At 45.3% G+C, this 18,761-nt stretch overlaps 1 protein-coding gene across 3 annotated transcripts in view; it reads right to left on the reverse strand.

Moving 5' to 3' along the window:
• Nucleotides 1–1,009: 1,009 nt before the first annotated feature.
• The window catches only part of GLRA1 (glycine receptor alpha 1), a 36,391-nt gene continuing 18,639 nt past the window's right edge, over nt 1,010–18,761 (reverse strand). The window contains exons 3-9 of one of the 3 annotated variants that reach the window (XM_062501935.1): nt 17,948–18,015; nt 9,386–9,609; nt 7,001–7,083; nt 6,228–6,365; nt 5,280–5,494; nt 4,566–4,712; nt 1,010–1,324 (exon numbers count right to left, since the gene is read on the reverse strand). In XM_062501935.1, coding sequence (XP_062357919.1) covers nt 1,010–1,324; nt 4,566–4,712; nt 5,280–5,494; nt 6,228–6,365; nt 7,001–7,083; nt 9,386–9,609; nt 17,948–18,015 — 1,190 coding nt within the window. The remainder of the gene's footprint in view (nt 1,325–4,565; nt 4,713–5,279; nt 5,495–6,227; nt 6,366–7,000; nt 7,084–9,385; nt 9,610–17,947; nt 18,016–18,761) is intronic. The other 2 variants (XM_062501937.1, XM_062501936.1) reach the window with 2 other exon arrangements.

Genomic DNA, 18,761 nt, shown 5'->3' on the forward strand with positions numbered 1-18,761 from the left:
TGCCACACGCCCGGTCCTGTCAAACAAGGCATCAAGATGCCTGTTTCATCTACATTTTAAATACAATTGCTTCCATCCCCCCATTGTAAACAAACATGGCAGAAAGGGGTTTGGAAAAACAAACAAACAAACAAACAAACAAGCAAAAATACTATTTCAAAAATCCTTCATCTTTTCTAGTGTTCTGAATAATATTTCTGCCTCCTGGGACTCGAATCTTGCCATGTTGTTTAAAACGACAGAAGGTACCTGTGATTTCTGATGAAGGCCCTGATGTCCTTCTTGGATTTCCTTTGGATGCTCTCTGGTGGGGATGAGAGAGATAATGTATTTGCTTTCCTCTATGCAAAAGTCACCAAGTGTTTGATCGGCAAACCCGTGACTAAAAAAAGTAAATATATAAAATAAACAGCAATCCACAGCCTCTTTCTTAAGTTTCCCCATCTGTCCAGTTTTCAAAGTGCAAAACCTAGAGAAGCACAGAATTATTTTCTTGAGGTGTTTGTCCCCTTTTGTTAGGACTTTTTCCCCCTACGTGCTTGACTGGAATGGCCTTTCTATAGCAAAAGTCAGATAAAGCGTAGTTGCAGTAGTTTCTGCACATGGAATCATGAATCATTCCAGTGACTTGAGAATCTAAGCTGTTAATAGGCTAAAAAAATGATTTTTTTTGTTGTTCTTTTTTTTTCCCTTTTTGTTTTCTTTTGCATTATAATTAAGCATGGATATATATTACTATATTACACTGCTTGAATTGCTGGAGCAATCCATATCTTCCTATGCTGTAAAACTAACTCCCACCCTCTGCTCCCCAGATCAAGAGCTTCTTTTCTCTTCCCTGTGCCAGTACCCTCAGTTTACATGATTAAAAGTCCCTACCAGCCCCCCCCCCTTTTATTTTTTTCATTTTTTTAGTAGATATTGCCGCATTCTTAAATTCATGCATTGCTGCATTACTATTGCACATATATAAAGGATTGCTCGCTCCCTCCCGGCTGCTCCCCTCCCCTCACTGGTTGTGCACATCCTCTCTGCGGACAATCTTGTAGATGATCCAGTAGAAAATGTTGAAGATGAGGAAGGCCATGGGGAAGCCAATGCGGGAGATCTTGTCAATTTTCTTGGCTCTCTGGATGAAGAGCTTCCTCATCTCCTCAGGGGAGCGGGACGGCGGCGGCACCGGGTTGGCCGTGTTGTTGTTGTTGGCTCCCTTGACAGAGATGCCATCCTTGGCTTGTAGGCAAGCTGGCCCCATCCCGTAGGCAGTGAAGTTGAACCTGCCTTCACCAGCTTCGTCCTCCTGGAACAGATTGAGCATGGGACTCTACTTAAAATGAGATATAGACAGTGCACCCTCGCTATAAGGCTCTCCGCTGACAGTGTCCTGCTCTGCTCGGGAAGATGTTCCCACCGTGCCCCGGCACCCCTGGGCAAACCCCTGCTCTTGGGAGACCAGCCTTATAGAGGGGTGCCAGCTGTGTGATGCACAGATGCAAATCAGGGGATCCAGGCACCCCATGGAGAACAGGACTCACTTTCACCCCACTGAGGTCTTTGACATATTGAAGGGTTTGTGGCACTGCTTTCATTTTTCCAATTGCATCCCCTGTTTTGCTTCTGCCTCGCCCTGCTCCCCCCCCCCCCACCTCCTATCAGCACCTTCTTTGCTTTGCCTGTACAGTTTCAGCTTGCCCAGAAGGAGTGGGCTCCATGTAACTCACGTAGCCAAAGCAGCAGCTGCTTCCTACAGAGTTACATGGATCTGCAGGAGCCAGGAGCTGTCCAGGAAAAGAGCTCTGCAGGCAGTGTGCAACCAGCCTCACTCACCTGCCCACAGCACCCCACAGCCATCCCCACGAGCCAACTTTTAGGTGAGGAGCTGAAGTGCCCTTCAGTGGGTCAATGAGAAGACATAGCTGCTCGTGATAATGCCAATTATTGAGAAAAAAATTACAATTTTTGTTCTGATCTAAAGGCAAATGGTGTTGCTGGTTTTTTTTGCTTTTTTTTTTTTTTTTTTTTTTTTTTTTTTGTTTTTTGTTTTTTTTTTTTTGTGAAAGCTTTGCTGGAATCCCAGAATGATTTAACCCTATTTGATTGAACACAGAGATGTAATGGCAGGGAAAATTAAGTTTGGCCCAAGTAATTCAAGCAGCGAGTTGTAGAGGCAGAGTCAGAATCCAAAGTCTCTTGACTGCAGGTCACCAAGGCTAATTGTAGACCAGTGGCACTAATTAATCATTAACAGAGGCTGATCCATGCAGTGTTCCCCAACACTGACCTAGCAGTCCCCTCCCTTGTAGCTGCCTGTCCACTGTGCCTTGCTGCCCCTTCCCCTGTGCTTTGGTGAGTGTCTTTTCTGAGTGGCCCCTGCATCCCATGGGCAGGACACAGAGGACACTGGCATATCTGAGCAAAACAAAACTACCCAAATAAAATCAAGAGCTGGCTTTCTGCGATACTCAGAGCTTATGGATCTTCTCACCATGTCTGTAAAGCAGGGGTCAGGTAGAACTGCCTCTGCTCTTTCCCCATTGCACAACAAACACTGACGCATGTCTGACTTAAACTAAACCTGTCGATCCTTAATTATTTTCTTTTATTTTCTCTTCTCATTGCTGAGAGGCCACTGGCTGTGACTTTGTTTTGGCCACTGTGACTTTGTTTTGGTGAGTGCAGTACTGGGGTTACAGAAGATGATAGTGCCTTTTTCAAGGTCCATATCAATGGAGAAAGGCAAAGACATCATCAGCCACACAGGGAAGTGTTTCCAAATACACTCCATGTGGGTCTGATGATGGTGTCATGTTAACCAGACTGGTCCATACCACTGCAACATCTCACTTTTTTTTTTTGCTAGTGTGTCATGCCTAAACCAGTTAGAGGTACTCAGAAAAGTCAGGACATCAGGATAGAGCAATTAGTGCCTTTGGCAGCTGCATTAGCCCATTTGCATACTAGCAGTCAGCTTAGATTTCTGATGAGCCTGCAAACCTTGTTCATTTAGCTTTCGCAAGTGTTTTTGTTTATGCTTTGCTCCAATTAAATAGCTGTGAGATTGGGCAGGGACTGTGCTAACAGCCTTGTGTTCAGTGGAACAGTTCTGGCAAATATCTCTTAAACTGTCTGTGTATTAGTGGCTTTTTTTCCTTCTTATTGTTTTATCAACAGACTGATCTGCATACAGCACAGACCCAGAGACAGGATGTCTGAATCCAGATGAAGAGATAAATGCACTATGGAGGCATCCATGTGGATGGGTGTGGCTCTGTCTCTATTCAGCAGGCTGCATCTTCTGAAACCAAAGCTTTGTTGATTTAGGGATGGCAGAGCCATGCTCTTGTCAGACAAAACCAGTGGTTGCTGAGCGTCTCATCTGTTACTTCTTTCCCCTTGCATTTGTCCAATACTTTTCATCCCTTGTCCTGGCTGGGTTGAGCACAAGTGAACAATTATTCCCTGTTTTGCAGATGGATGACTAAAACAGAGAGAAATATAGAACAATAGAGGGATTCCTGCTCCTCAGCCCCAACTTCCCCCTGGAATGGTAGCAGTTCTGCAGGCATACACTGTGAAGTGCTGCAGGACAAGTTGGATCCTGGGAAAGACTTTTAATGGCTGGGGCAGTGAAACAATGGAATGGGGCTAGGTTTCTGGATAGGATGGATCATGGAAAGTAGGCAAACATCTATGAAGAATATTTAAGGTAGATCTTGGTGGTCACCTACGTGCTTGCTTGAAATTTTCATCAGCAAAATTGTCTTTGTTTTTTCTCTCCTAGCAAATGTACTGGTTCTTAATGCTCTCCTGAGGGCAGCCTCTCAGGCCTGGTGCTGAAAATTTCCTAACCCCTTTCCTGATTCTACCAGTTAATTAGAGACAATTTTGAAGTGCCTTTGGCCTTGTGATCACAGATACCTTTTTGTTTCTTTCCAGTGTGTTCTGTGAGGTGAAATCTTTTCTGTGGCACCTCAGCCTAAAAGCTGTTAGAGCCCAGTCTGGGGATCTGTCGGAGCTGCATGCATGCTCGGATTGGGATTGGGATCAGCCACAGCAGGTAAGCATGGAGCAGGCTAAGGCTCAGAATAAAGCTCTTTCCTTCCAGGAGGAATTTGCAATCAGTCTGAGAAGCAGCTGCTTTTGAACACGGAGATGGCAGAGACAAAAGAGGTGTCACTTACCTCTGGGCTGCTGTAGGCTGTCGTGTTGGGGGTGCTGATCTCTGACAGATGCCCCTCACACCTCCCTGCCTGCCTCCCCCCACCCCTGGCTGCAGCTTCTGGGGAGGAGAACTCACACCAGAACATTGCTGTGTGAAAATTGTCCTGTTGAGAACAACCCTTTTGGACAGACTACTTGGCTGACTAACAAAACCCAGCTTGCTGGACTCCTGGGGTCAGCAGGCTGTGAGAACAGACCCCGTTCATCGAGGCAGCCCTGTGTTTTGGTGTGTGAGCCTCCTTAATATCTGACCAGATACTGGGGACTTGCCTGGGGACTAGTGGCTTGGTTCAGTTGATCATGGAGTCACGTTTCAGCTGTGTCCTTCATGTTTTATGTATTACCTTATGATGCCTCCTCTTCCTCCTGAACCTGAGCAGCTCTTTGTGCTGCCGAGACACGAAGTTGACGGCAGCGTATTCCAGAAGTGCAGAGAACACAAACAGCAAGCACACTGCCATCCAGATGTCTATGGCCTTCACGTAGGACACCTAGGAGTCAGAGAAAGAGACAGAAATGAGGTGGCTTCCCTTACCCAAATGCATTTTTACTTGATGTTTTACATGGCTGACGTCTGTTCTCTGATGCCAGAGTCTCACTCATTTAATATGAATGTGTTATCAGGTCACTGAAACTCCTCATGGGCTCTTAAGTAGCAATAATTCCACAGCTTTTAATTTATTGGCTGTGATTGTTTATATGCAAGAAAAACAGTAATCTACCATACCAGAAGCACTTCATAAAGGGAAATTCAGTACTATTATTAAAGTAGGATGGTCAAGTGACTAAAAAGCTAAAATGTAGAGTGCACATCCATGTGTGGTTGTTGCAGTGGTTTGTAAAGTCCAGAGGTCCTGGTTACTGGGAGCCGTGTTGAGTGCTGAATCTTAGGGGACGTTTTGCTTCTAGTCCTAGAGAATTCAACAATTTTTTAAGGATGGGACTGGAATTTGTTCAGTTTGCCCTTAAACTGGAATAGTGCAAAGGCAGCAGGAGGATCTGTGTGGGGATTTACCTAGGTGCATGATTTCCCAGGTGAAAACAAGGGTGTTCCCTACCTTGGGCAGTGATGCTCGGGAGCCAGAGCTCTGTGTGGTCATGGTGAGCACGGTGGTGATCCCCAGGCCCACACGAGCAGGTGCAGCATCCATATTGATCCAGAAGGAGATCCAGGACAGAATGACAATGAGAAGACTGGGGATGTACATCTGGATCAAGTAATAGCCCATCTGCCTCTCCAGGTGGAAACGAGCTTCTATGCAGGTGAACTTGCCTGAGGAGGATGGGAGATATGTGGAAGGTTATTGGTAAGGCACAGTGAGCCTCCTGTTTTCAGCCAGTGTCTGGGGATTTTCCTTGAATTGCCTAAAACAGAGTCTTGTTAGGGGAGGAAATGAACAGCTGCTGCCCAGGGCATCTAGTGATAGGACAAAGGGGAATGGCTTCAAACTGAAAGAGAGGAGGTTTAGATTAGATGTTAGGAAGAAATTCATCCCTGTGAGGGTGGGGAGGCCCTGGCACTGGTTGCCCAGAGAAACTGTGGCTGCCCCATCCCTGAAAGTGTCCAAGGCCAGGCTGGACAGGGCTTGGAGCAACCTGGGAAAGAGGAAAGTGTCCCTACCCATGGCAGGGGGATGGAGCAATATGGTCTTTAAGGTCCCTTGGAATCCAAATCACTCTAGGATTCTATGAACATTAATATAGCAAAGAAAGCCTTTAGGCAGTGTGTACTTTCCCACTTAAATTTCATAGACAAAAGAAGGTTTCAGGAGTGAAGATCCCAACCAAACACCCTTGAATTGATGCAGATATTACCGGGCACAAGATGGTTTTGCATATTTATGTCCACTAGCTTTTCATTAGCTGTATTTATTTCTAGTTGTCTGTTATCTCTGGAAGTGTAGGACAAGGCCAGAGTTCCATCAGACAGAGCAAGAGACTCTGGTAAATGCACAATCCTGAATTCCTCTCTACTGAGAATAACTGTTAAGGGTTAACACACTGACCTGTGTTGTAGTGCTTGGTGCAGTACCTCAAGTCTTTTTCTTCTTTGAGGATAAACTGAGGCAATGTCAGCCCATCAGCAACTTGCACTGCTCCTTTCTCTTGCCACTCAAATATGAGATCGTTCATTGTGTAGCCAACTGTTGAGAGAAAGGGACAAATGTCATGTGAATCACACTAAATACTGATCTGGAAAGGGACAGTGCTGCAGAAGAGAGCTTGGAGGTGGGGTTGCATCCTGACAGTGCTCTCATGAATGGGATTTGGGTTGAGACAAAACTGCTTGTTGATGTGGTAAGAGCCAGGGCAACAACCTCCACTGGAGCTGCAATGGATTTTCTGCAGCAAATAACATATTTTTTTCTTGAATTTTGCTTGCTGAACTGTTTTCTACTGTTTCCAACTTGACCTGTTTCTCTGGAAGAATCTCATAATCTTTCCCACCTTTGTGATAAGCAACATGTACAGGTGTTTATCCAAAGAGAAAAAAAAATCCCACTTGCGGCTGAAAGCACTTTCACCTCTCTCCTGCAAAGTGAAAGGCCAGTGTAAACACAAGCAAGCCAGGGCTCCTTGCGTGGGATCTTTGGAGGTTTGGCTTCTCTAGCAAATGTCACATGTGCTGAACGAATGCAAAATCCTAAGGAAGAGGTTTTTGAGCAAGCTGTGAAGGCTAGGCTGGGAATGGGTCGCAGCTGGGAAAGGAGATGGCAGGGGGAGGCAGAGGGAAAAGAGATGGTCTCCCCTCCGAAATGGGGGTGTGCACAGGACTCACAGCTTTCTAACTGCATGATGCACGTCTGTACGTCCATGGGGAAGTTCTTCAGGTCCATGGGGCAGGCCAGAGTCAGCGTGATCCTGAGGAGAGAAGAGAGCCCAGGGAATGCCTGACAGCGGGCATTGCTGAGGGCTGAGCCCTAAGGCACCCCGAGCTGGGGGAAAGACTGATCATCCATAGCTCCCCTGCCTGTGCTGTCACTCTGGAAAGCGTCAGAAATGCTGAACATTTGGGTCTGTGATGCCACTCCCAACAGAGCCTGCTGCAGATGGCCTTTCATTGCAATGCTCTTTGAGACTGTGTGTAACAAAGGATTCCCTCACCAAACTGTTCTGCTGCTTTGGTTTTCCTGTTTTGCCTCAGGTTTGCAGCAGGCTGGATTAGCAGAAAGCCCAAGCCCGCTCTCTGGAACCCCCAGACACATTTCTAGAGACTGGCACTGTTCGTAAATCTCTGAACAGAACATTTCTGCGTCATAAAAAAGTACTAAAAAGAAGTTTGATCAAGATCATATGTTTGTGCGTGGGGAAAGACTTCAGTGGGATTTTCTGCAGAGAAATGCCTTGTGCTAAGCCAATACAAACTTCTGTATCTTCCCAAATTCCTGCAGAGCCCTTGAGACCTCTATTTCTGTCTCCATTTTCCACTAGGTGCAGGCTGCATTTTCTGTGTTACTTTGCTGTGCTGCTCTGTACCATGATCTATGCTTAAAATGTTTGTTTGGTTCAACAAGCTGATACTAAATGATTTGCTCCAGATAGTTAGGTTTGAGTTATTTGGTTTGATAATATTGAAAATGCTGTTCCCTGAAGTGTTTAGGGTTTTCAGCTTTTTGCCTTGATGTAGAAATAGCAGAATTACCCAGGGGACAGAAATTGAATTTTTCTATCATCAGACCAACAAGAAACTTATCGGGAGGGAAAGATACTTTAATCGAAAATCTTATGTTGTTAGAAATTCTCAGCTTGAGTTTAGAGGCATGTTGGGACAGAGGATGTGACAAAAGCTACCTTCTTGTAAGTGCCTTGCCTAGGGTTTGATTATTGCAAATAGTAGTAACAAAAAACCAGTTAGAAAATAGCAGAGCACCTTGGAGTGATCTTATTTTTTTAAGTGAAAGACTATTTCCCCTGGAAACTCTGCATTTACAGCATGCTCTTCTTAAGGAATATCCTCTTTCTTTTTAATTTTCACAGGAAAATGTACTTATAAAGAAACCTATATTTTCATTTGGAGATGAGCGAGATATAAAAGCTGTTATTTTTAAACAAGGACTGAAATATTTTCAAGATTTTGCCTTGAAATTGGTGATTTTTCCATGTTCCCTGCTGAGTCGTTGCTGTGTTTGGCAGAGCAGCCCCAGGGCTGGGGTACCCTGCATCCTCCCTCTGTGCCATGCACACTACAAAGCTGCTGCTGTTAGTTTTGCTCCCTGCCTGGTTTTTAAAATTAAGAAGTGTGAGGTTTCCCCATTCAGCCAACACACATGGCAATTCTCCTATTGCTTTGGCCATCAGGGAGCTGGTCTTTGGTCCTTGGTGTTTGATGGAGGACATCTCCTTTGCAGCATTAAGCTGTTTATTTTCCATTTTACTTGGTGTTTGATGGAGGACATCTCCTTTGCAGCATTAAGCTGTTTATTTTCCATTTTACGGCTCCACGCTGCTTTTCCTTCCCATAGCTTCCACTGGGAGCTGCAGTGTAAGATGGGGTGTGCTTTCCATAGGCAAATTTACATTATACATGAGGTGAAAAAGTCTTCAACATAGAGTTAAACTTTCCCAGTCTAAGCCTGTGAAGTTTGATCTTAATTTCATTGGTTTAAAATAAAGTGTGAATGGGGTTGGAAGTGAAGGTGGGAGCTAAGGGTGATTTCCTGTGGGAAATTCAGTGCAATTAGTTCAATTTTGCTGATGGATTCTTGGATCTATCAATAAAGGGATAACTGGGAAAAAGCCGGGCTGAGACAAAGCCATGGGGCCCTACTTAGCATTTTCCCTGATTTTTACTTTTTTTTCTGGTCAGGAAATGCTGCAGCTTTGAAAACAGTGTTCATGAGCTTCTACTGGTTTTCACACAGCACAGCTGGTTTTAGGCTTGCACTAACACAAGATATCTGATGTAATTTTACATTAGGGATGTTAAGGAAACTATTAGCAAGGAGTAGAAATCCTTGAACTGAAAGAGGTGATGAGTTAAACTCCATCCCAGAGCAACCCTCTGTCTCAATATGCATTAGCAGAGGTCCCTTCCCACCACATTGCTTCAACACTGCTAATCGTACGATCTCACACCTTAAAAACACCTAAATTTATTTTCTCCAACAGCATGCCCAAAGTCTAGGCTGGAATGGGGGGGGTTTAGCTGGTGCAGTCACCTCACCTGATGCTGTAGAGGACATTGCCATTCCGGGAGATCCTCAGCAGCTTGTTGTCCGTGGTAATCTCATGGAAATGGGCCCCTTTCTCGTTAGCAAAGAACAAGTCAGGCTTCCAGATGGAGTCCAGCATGGAGGGGTCCAGGTCCAGGGAGTCGTCAGGGTACTCGTTGTAGGCCAGCCGGGGGTCGTTCCACTGCTGCCGCAGGAAGATGTTCACCCTGTAATCCTGCACACACACACACAGGCAGAGCTCAGAGCAGCCTCAAAGTGCTGGCAGCTGGGGAGCACATACTAAAAACATCCTCAAATGAGCCAGTGCATGTTCAGGCCTACGGTTCCCAAGCTATGCCAGGCAGTTTTGGTATTATTCCTCAAGGAACTGTTATTAATATTTTAGATTTGTAGCCTACAGCTGTGTCATAGCATGAGCAGCTGTCTGTCCCTGCATCCCTCTGTTACAGCAATTGTCAGCTGTGTGGAAAGTGCCAGGACCTCTCTGTCTGCACCCTGGGGCTGCAGAGATGATGAGCAGTCCTGGAGGTCAGAACAGCCACTGCCAGCAGGAGGATTCCAGAGGATTTTTGGGGAAAGAAACTGAAACCAGCTTCCTTTCAAAGCTGAACTGCCCCATATTGTAAGCATCTGCGGTTCTCCCAGCACTGGGAAAGGAAAAGTCACAGTGAAACAGGTGGTTCATGAAAGAGAAATTCCCTGTGTGTCTGCTAATATAAGGATAACTCAGATGAGCTGATGGGAGCAGCTGCCCTTGGTTAGAGTTTATGAGCAGGAGAGGGATATGCGTGAGGTCTGCTCTCCTAATCCTGAGTGTTCTGGGTTCCCCTCTCTAAAGACAAAATACCATAAAGGCTACAGATTTTATAGGATGACCATCTTCCTTAGTTGAAGGTAGTCCCTCAGCACTATGCAAAATTATTCTTTCTTCATAAGCACAAGTCTTACAGCTCCCCTAAGCTCCCCAGGTCAAGGCTAGCTGCTGATACAGAGTTCAGACACTACTGGGAAATGAGAGGCAGTTTCTCTTCTTCCTGTCTGACCAACTGCTTCCCAGGGTGATCTGCATGCTCCTTCTGACTTTCACATAAGGAAGTGAGCCAACAAATTGAAATGGGGAGAGGTTGTGCCAGCTATCAGGAGAAGGATGAGAGCTCCACAACTATAAATTAATTGACATTTTCTAAGTATAGAGGCAGACTGCATCTGAAGAACAGCATATAATAAACCAATTCCACTGCCCAGGCCCAAAGGAATAGTTGTTCTCATGATTAAGGGTTTCTTTGCTGCCTTTCTAACACAAATGTACTTTAAAGACTTTTATTAGGACACAGTTAATGGAGGGTGTCTGACGTGCTTGCTGGTGTCTGATACCTGCTGCAGGTACTTGGTGAGAGGCTTCCCCTCACTCTCCCTCCAGGTCTGCTCCTTCCATCTGGAGAACACAAAGCTCTGGAGTTGAAGGGTGCCTGTAGAGGAGAGACTTTCTGGTGCTGCTGCTTCACGAGCTCATTTGACTGTGAACCCACAGCCCCTTGTCCAGGAGGACACTGTGGTGTCCAGAGGCACTGCGGGGCTGGGAGAGGATTGTTGGGTGCTCTGTGTTTTGGATGAGGCACTTCCTAGCCAAACACATGGTCTAGAGTCTGTTCCAGGCCACTTAGTGCCATCTGCATCCTCAGAGCACAGAAGCTGCTAATGACATTAATGATTGTGACAACAGCAAATGAACCACGGACTTGATGCTAAAAGGAGCAGACCTCTGAACACGAAAAAGAGTTGCAACACTCTTTCCTTTTGCTGATATTCCAAGTATCACCTTCACAAGTCCTATTGCATCCCTCTGACTCAATTATTCATCTTTGTCGACCCTGGATAATGTGTCTGGAGGAAATGTGAATAGCTGGGGACAGCTGGGGACCAGGGTCTCAGCACAGGACCAGCCCATCACGCAAGCCTGGAAAAGGAAAGGAACCATGATTCCCACTTTCCACAGCAGGCAGTGGCTCCCAGAACTATGTGTATATTTTCAATTCTCCCTTTTCTGTGCATCAAGATCTGCAGCCATTGCAGTCAGGGGAAATCAATGTCACTGACCTAATAGGTAGAAAGCAAAAGGTTGTTTTGCTTATTCAGCTACAAATAAGCTAGATGCTAGCAGGTCAGCTCCAGTTTGGGACTTCTGTCATGTAGAACACAAATTAAACTCATGTTTGGAAGAAACTTCAGTGGTAGCTGCCCAGAAGTGTGCTCAGCCTGATGGAGTAGTAGAAGGGGGGAGGGAATGGAGCCAAATTCCCTACAAGAGCCTGAATTACTGTGGGTAAGCTTTGTTGATGGAGTAAATACACTGCTTCAGCTCCAAAACTTGCCAAAAGGACAGGAAAGGGTGAGACAGGAGGTGGTGAATGGTTTATGTTGCCACTACAGCAGGCATGAGAACCCACAGGCCATAGTCTTTGTCACCATGAGGAGGCATCTTAATTAAATGCTTGTGGGCCAAATGAAAATTAACTTCTCACTCCTCATATCCTGCTGAGAACAATCCAGGGACACATTGTGAATACGTGGTGTGAGAATCTGCACCATCTCCACCCTGGGGATGTGCAGCAGTGTGGGGAGTAGCTCTGGTTTGTGTTATTCTGTGCTCCTCCTTTGGAGACAAGTGTTTGCTGTGGATGTTTTCTGTTTTGGAATACAGAAAATGAGGCATTTATGTTGTGATATAAAAAAGGCAAGGACAGAGAAATTTGATACACTCACTGAATGCAATAGTCTGGCTTTACCATTTTAGGGCATTAATATTTTACTTCTGTGTGTGCATTTATGAAGTTCTTCCTACTCATCCACAGTCCTGGCCTGCTCACTGAGAACATGATTTTCTCCCAGATGCCTTTGCCCTTATGTCATTGCACTGCAGCGTTGAAGGTTCTGAGAAGCCTTTTAGGTTTCTTGTGTCCAGCCTTATTTGAACATAAATGTAAAACCAAGCACTGTGACTGCAAACTGGACATGACACAGCCTGAGGAGCCAGCAGAAGGCATGGAGAGCAGTCAGGATATGTCTGTGCTGTGACACAGGCTAAGAGAAGGGTTACAGTGCTCTGTACCAGCTGAAGATGATCTGTGCTAGAAGCTTTGTCCCCAGCACTGCAGTCAGGCTGAGAGGTGATGAGCCAAGCAACACTTATTCCTTGGCTACCCAGAGATATCCAGCATTTCTCCTGGATGCTGTTATAGGAGATCTTAATTAGCATCCCCAAGAAGTTCACAGTTATTCCTAAATGATGGACAACACTGACCAATTTCTGATGTGAACTTTCAAGCAAAGAAAAAAGAGGTTTGACTAGGGCTGCAAACCTGGTAAAAAGAAAAATAATTCTCTTTCTCCATATCCTTTTTATCCCTCACATTCCTCATTTGTGTGCCTATCACATCCAGGCATTGATTATCTTGTGCAGCCTGCTCCTCTGGCTGGCTTGGGAGAGGGGAGCAGCAGCTCTGTGCAGTGAAGGCATTCAGGAGCTTTGAAATTTGGCACAAAGGCATTTTACTCCCAAGAGGGAAATGACACAAGGCAGGAAGAGAGTAACTGGAGTGATCAAAGTAGTTCAATTTGATAATGCTGAAATGAGATTCTGCTTAGTGACCTCGCAAGGAGACAAGGAAACAGAAGATCATTTGAGACCTTCCCTTCCCAGGATCTCATAGCCTTGACATCTTCTGCTGAAAGCAGAGGAGGCTGGGGGCAGTGCTGAGCAGAAGGGATGGAGCCTCTCAGGACACTCAATAGGTTTTCCCTCCTGACTCAGGGGTCCTGTCAGAGCAGCCTCTGCACTGAACAGTTCTGGGGAGACATTTCCCTTTTGATAAATTTACATTTTGCTGATTGAAAAAACAGGGTAGAGAGTGATCTCCTTCAGAAGGGGATTCTGGGACCCCACGTGGGCAGCAGAGCATGAGGGGCTTTATTTGCATTGAGTTAATTCTCTAGAATGGGAAGGAACAAACATTTTGAAGGCAATCTGCCTTTCTAAGGAGCACTACAACAGACTGCAAAAAACCTAAGCACACCAGGAGCAGCCTTAGGAAGGGTTAATAGCCAAGTAGTCAGTTTGAAGCCTGTGTGAAACCACACCTGGGTGAGGGGAGGAGGAGTCTGTCTCAGAGAAAGGCAGGCACTTGGTGAGGGATGGGAGTAGTACCCTGGTGCTTAGTAAGTGTGGGAATATTTATGCTGGAGCCCAAAGCAGAAAGTTTTTCTGCATCTTCCTACAAAAAGTGGGGAATAGATATCTTTCTGAGCCAGTAGAACTGCTGGGATATGCACCAAGAATTGCAAATGTAGGTATTTAGTAGCGAGGTCTCGTTTTTTCAGCTTGAGGGGGTTTTGTGTCCTTGTATTTGAGTTGCACACTCCTATTTCATGGCTTCTTTTTTTTTTTTTTTTTTTCCACCTCCCTTCTCCATTAGTGCGAAGACAAACTCCAATCACAGACAGCTGGAACACTGCAGGTCTAACACTGAGATGGAAGCAGACTGTGAGTTGTTGTGAAAGCCTTTTCATTCTGTGTTGTGTGGCTTGTTAGGTGCTTATCATCTCTGTGGGACTGATGGTTGGGTTTAAGAATGACTGGCTGCAGGAAATTTTGCTCAAAACCTAACTTTTGCTATGGGCTTTGTGCATTGAAACTGGTATCCTTTGCTGATGTTTGGAGTGGGACCAGTATTAAATGTGTGACCCAAGATCTTCATCAGAATCTCTTCTGTACTGGGTTTTTGGGTCTTGATTGAATTTCTTGTTCTGTTTTTCAGGATGCTTTGTTTTCTTGTTGGAAATCTCGTGGGCTGATGTCTCTGAACAAGCACTTAACATTTGGACAGTTGCAGCCTCTAGCTTCTCCTGTCCCCAGGAGGTGCTGGGAGCCCAGTTGTGGCTGTGCTGCAGCTGGCTGGAAGGTCACATTTGCTTTGCTCTTTTCAGATGAGATAACTATGTCATGAAAGCAGCAAAAATGAATTTGCATATTTACATTGTGTCTAAGGGAGGCTGTGCTGGCTCTTCCGTGATTTTTCTTTCTTTTTCAGTCTCTGCTGTGTGTAGGTCCTTTTTAAAAGAAGAATGTAGAATCATCCTAAGTCCAGCTGCTAGCATTACTAAGCGATGATATAAAAATACATTCCTTCTTCTCCCAGTGCTTCCTCTGTGTACAGAATTCTCCCAGCTGCCTAAGCCAGTGGGAGGCCATAAAATTGCAGCTTCCACTGGAAGAGTGAGCAAGGGCATCACTTAATTTCAAGTTTGCTGTTACAGCAGGGAATTTGTTAATGAAATACTCAGATAATCCTATCAGTTGCCTCATGCCCCAAAGAAAAGCCAAAGCTGGTGCAGTTTATTCACGTGAAACCCAAGACCTGTTCCGAAGGTGCTTCACTTCTGTTTATTTGGAGTGAGGAATTTCTACATTTGCTATAGGTTTCACAGTCTGGTATGGCTGGGGAGTTGTTTGTGCTTTTGAACAGCAGAAGGGGATTTAAGAGCTTGCATTTGGGTTTGTTTGGTGTTTGTCATAAAAATAATTGGAGGGAGTGGCTGCATCTTGTACTTGTCCTTGGGAATCCCTTGCTGTTGGATGCACTATTGCAGAGATGCTTTGGGACAGGAGGAGTCTGTCTGCACTCATCTGGCTGTTGGGGTTGGTTCTCTCCTTTCTTTTGGAGCACTGGCTGGGTTCACAGGGATGTGCTCCCAGTCTCAGCCTCCCTTGTCCTTAGAGCTCCAGGCAAGTGAGGCTGGATACAAGCTCTGAGCTGCAATCCCAAATAAATGTCCAATGAATTACGTGCACCACTGGAGGTTTTTATGTTGGGTCTCCAGCTCTGCAGGATGCTTAGAGGAGTTACTTCCCTTGCTCGATCGGTGGATCGCTTTGCCTTTTAATTTTTTTTTTAAATTCCCCATAACCTTGCAGCAGTTTTCAGATCTCTATTTCTTGCCTTGTTCATTTTGAAATTTTGTGGGGCAGATAGCAGCTTTCTGCCTACTCTGGGGAGTTTGTGCCTTCTTTTGGCTTCGACTCATCTTCTTTCCTTCTGGGGTTTGTAGACCCAGCTGCCTGCATCAAATGCCTGGTTTGTTATTTTTTTCTATTTTCTCCTCTTCCCCTACCTTCCATGAGGTCTCAAGTCATAAGTGAGGACTCCCCCCCTAATTTTTCTAATCCTCTCTATGGTGAGCTTATAGTTTACATTGATTTGTGATATTCAAGCAGTGCAAACTTAGGAAAAAATTGGTATTTTCTGTAGGAAGTATCAGCCCAATATTCAGATATTTCAAAGCCTTCTCTAACTGCTTGTGGGGTACCCATAAAACCCTGTGACTTCTCCTGCAGATAACAGTGTAATAGTAATGAAATATAAGGTGATGTAGTACTCAGACCTGAACCTGACCAGACTTAGAGTGCCTAATGATGGGGGTTTAAAACATAATTTTCTTTCTCTTTTTGGCCGGTGAAGCAGCTGGGGGAGTTTTGCCATCATCATTCCCAGGGGTCAGTAATAGGCTATGGCTTTCTTTATGGTAAAACTGATTCCCCCCCTCTCCATTTTTTAAGCTGCCCTCCCTTCCTCTGATGTTTGACCACTCGTTCCACTTGTTTGAATTCAAAACAGTCATGTCTGTCTCAGAAGCCCTTCAAGACAGGACAGTCTGTTCTTCCCAGGAGCTGTGTTGGGAGCTGCTTCTGCCTCTTTGTCCTGCTGCATCCTCAAACAGTGGGGAGGGACTGGCTGCTCTGCAGAGTAAATCCCAGGTAACAAATCCCCAGGACCTCTCCATCTTGCTGAGATCTCCTTTTCAGCTGTTTCAGTACCTGTGTTTCTTGTGTTGCTGCTGGTGTTTACAAGCAGAACTGCTGCTCTCACACAAGAGCATTAGATCAGGCTGTGTGTGATGCTGTGTCAGCCTGGCATCTGGGCTGGCTTGTCAGAGCTGCCTCAGATATTTCTAGACAAAGCCATGTGCCCACAGGGTGTTCTTGGGTTCCCATGGGAAGTTGTTTTTCCATAGAAGATTGCTTATGAAATGAGTGGCATCTGGAGATGATAGCAAGTCCCTGCAGTGTGTCTTGGAGGTGAACTGCATCTCTCTTGTGCTAGTCTCTGTTAATTTTATGGAGCATCCTGCTTTACAGGGATCACGTGGCATCTTTGGCTGCTCCAGTGCATTGTGCAGTGTGGGACAGATGCACTGAAAAACACGTCAGTGGGATGTGTTCTGTACACTGCACAGAGCCTTCGTGGGCTTGTCCTGCCCCCTTGCACTCTGGATTGGTATGTAGAACAGCATTTATTGCCTGTAACACCAAAGGAGGGAACCACTAAACAGTAAATTATGAACAGATGTGTATTTGGGTGGCGGTTCTTCCTCTTTTGCTTTATACAAAATGAATCCACGCTACACTCCTCACCTGTGAACTCTGACAAATTCTGCAGACCAGACAGGAAATCTGTTTCCTTGTGCTTGGACAGAATAACAGCTTTTGTTTTCTCCTCTACTAGCAGAACTGAACCATCCCAGCCCGAGTATTTCCAGCAGAATGATGTAGTGCCAGGAGAGACTTTTAACCTGAGCTGTATGGCTGTGGCTCTACTCTGACAGTGGTGTGCATGCCAAGTAATTTGTTCAAGTCAAGGGGTGTGATCTATATGCAAAGCCTAAAACTTCCTGCCTGAATGCACAAAACACCCGAAGCTGGAGCCTTGCTATCTTCATTCAGCAAATTTCTAGAAAAAGAATTACCAGAGGGTAATTAAACACCGTATTTCTGGATTATCTTTAATTAGCACAGCAGTAAGGCACAGTACCTCCAGAGTTTTCCTTTGCTGTTCACTGGTTATGTCACAACCAATCTTTAATAGTTTTCAGATGGAGCAATTATCTCCTGTTTGAGTGATCCTCTGCTCCTAGTGCCTTGCCAATTAGATACAGCCTTTAGCCATGCTCACTAATTTTGTATGAAGTGAGCCTTAACTCAGAAATATTGGTTTTGATTTTCTACTAAAAATCATTGTCTACCAGAAATATGTGTCCAAGAAAACAATCACTTTAATCTCATAATTCTCTCAATCTTTGGGAATCTGAAATCCTGGTGCAAGCTCAGTTTGAGTTCAGCTGATTTCCTTTCTCTTTGAATCCAGATTAATTTTGGATTTATGCCCACTTAAACTACTAACTACAGTTAGTATATGTAACTATTGCTGAGTTTGGAGCCTCAGGCAAATCTTTAGAAAAAGGTTATTTGTTTTCCTTTCTGACCCTTATCCTTTGCCCATGGAGTGTTTTTATAAGATGCAGATGGAGACTGTGTGATTTTCAGCTATATGAAACGAGTCTTGTGTGTTGACCATTAATTTACTCAAACTCTGAGTAAGCTTGGAAGCACTGAGTGTTTTTCCCTGGTCACTCAAAGGAGGAGGGTGATGCTGCATTTTTTGGGGAGTGCAATGAGGCTGAGCCAGTAGCTGAGCAGCTGTGCTGTGATTTCTACTTACCATAGTTGTTTCTGCAATCGAACCAAAGCTGTTGATGAAAATGTTGCAGCTGACGTTCACTGGTGGGCCTGCATGACAAACACAGATTGGAAGAGCAGTTCACTGTGTGCTTGTGAAACAAAGGATTTCCACTCTGTGGAGTTTACACCTGGAGTGACTGAGGGGAGAGGAGGGGAGTAGGACACGGGTGACCCAGCCAGGTCTAGTTTTGGTTCTGATGCCAGTTTGAGACCAGATAGTGCTCGTGCTCTGCCTCTGCTCCCCTGTTTGGCAGAGTGTTTATCCATCTCTGCTGGGAACTGTTCAGAGGAACAGCAATAGATCAGAGCCAGCCAGGACAGTTGAGGTATATTCACCTGGTTATATGGGTGGCAATCTCACCTTGAACGTGATGGCAAAGTATCCCAGGAAGGGATAGATGAGGGATAGGGATAGAGAAAGGGATAGAGAGACAGATGACTTTTACTCAGAGCTATACTTCTGAAATACTCACTGCTCCTGAGCTAGGATGAAATGCTCACATCAAAGCCAGTGCAGCAGAGTGAGCTGTAGGGATCAGGCTGGCTAAAGCAGCAAATATCCCACGTGATGGTGGTGGTGGGGAGCTGACACTGCCTGCTTGACCTTCTGCATCCTCAAACAGCAGGGAGGGACTGGCTGCTCAGCAGAATAAATTCTAGGCTACAGGTCCCAAAGACCCTTCCAGTGTCCTGAGATCTCCTTTTTAGATGTTTCAGTATCTGTGTTTCTTGTGTTGCTCTGGGTGTTTCCAAGCAGAATTACCTGTAAACCCCCAACCCCAGGTGATGATCCT

The sequence above is a fragment of the Cinclus cinclus genome, chromosome 14 (genome assembly GCF_963662255.1).
Source record: "Cinclus cinclus chromosome 14, bCinCin1.1, whole genome shotgun sequence".
Classification (NCBI taxonomy): domain Eukaryota; kingdom Metazoa; phylum Chordata; class Aves; order Passeriformes; family Cinclidae; genus Cinclus; species Cinclus cinclus.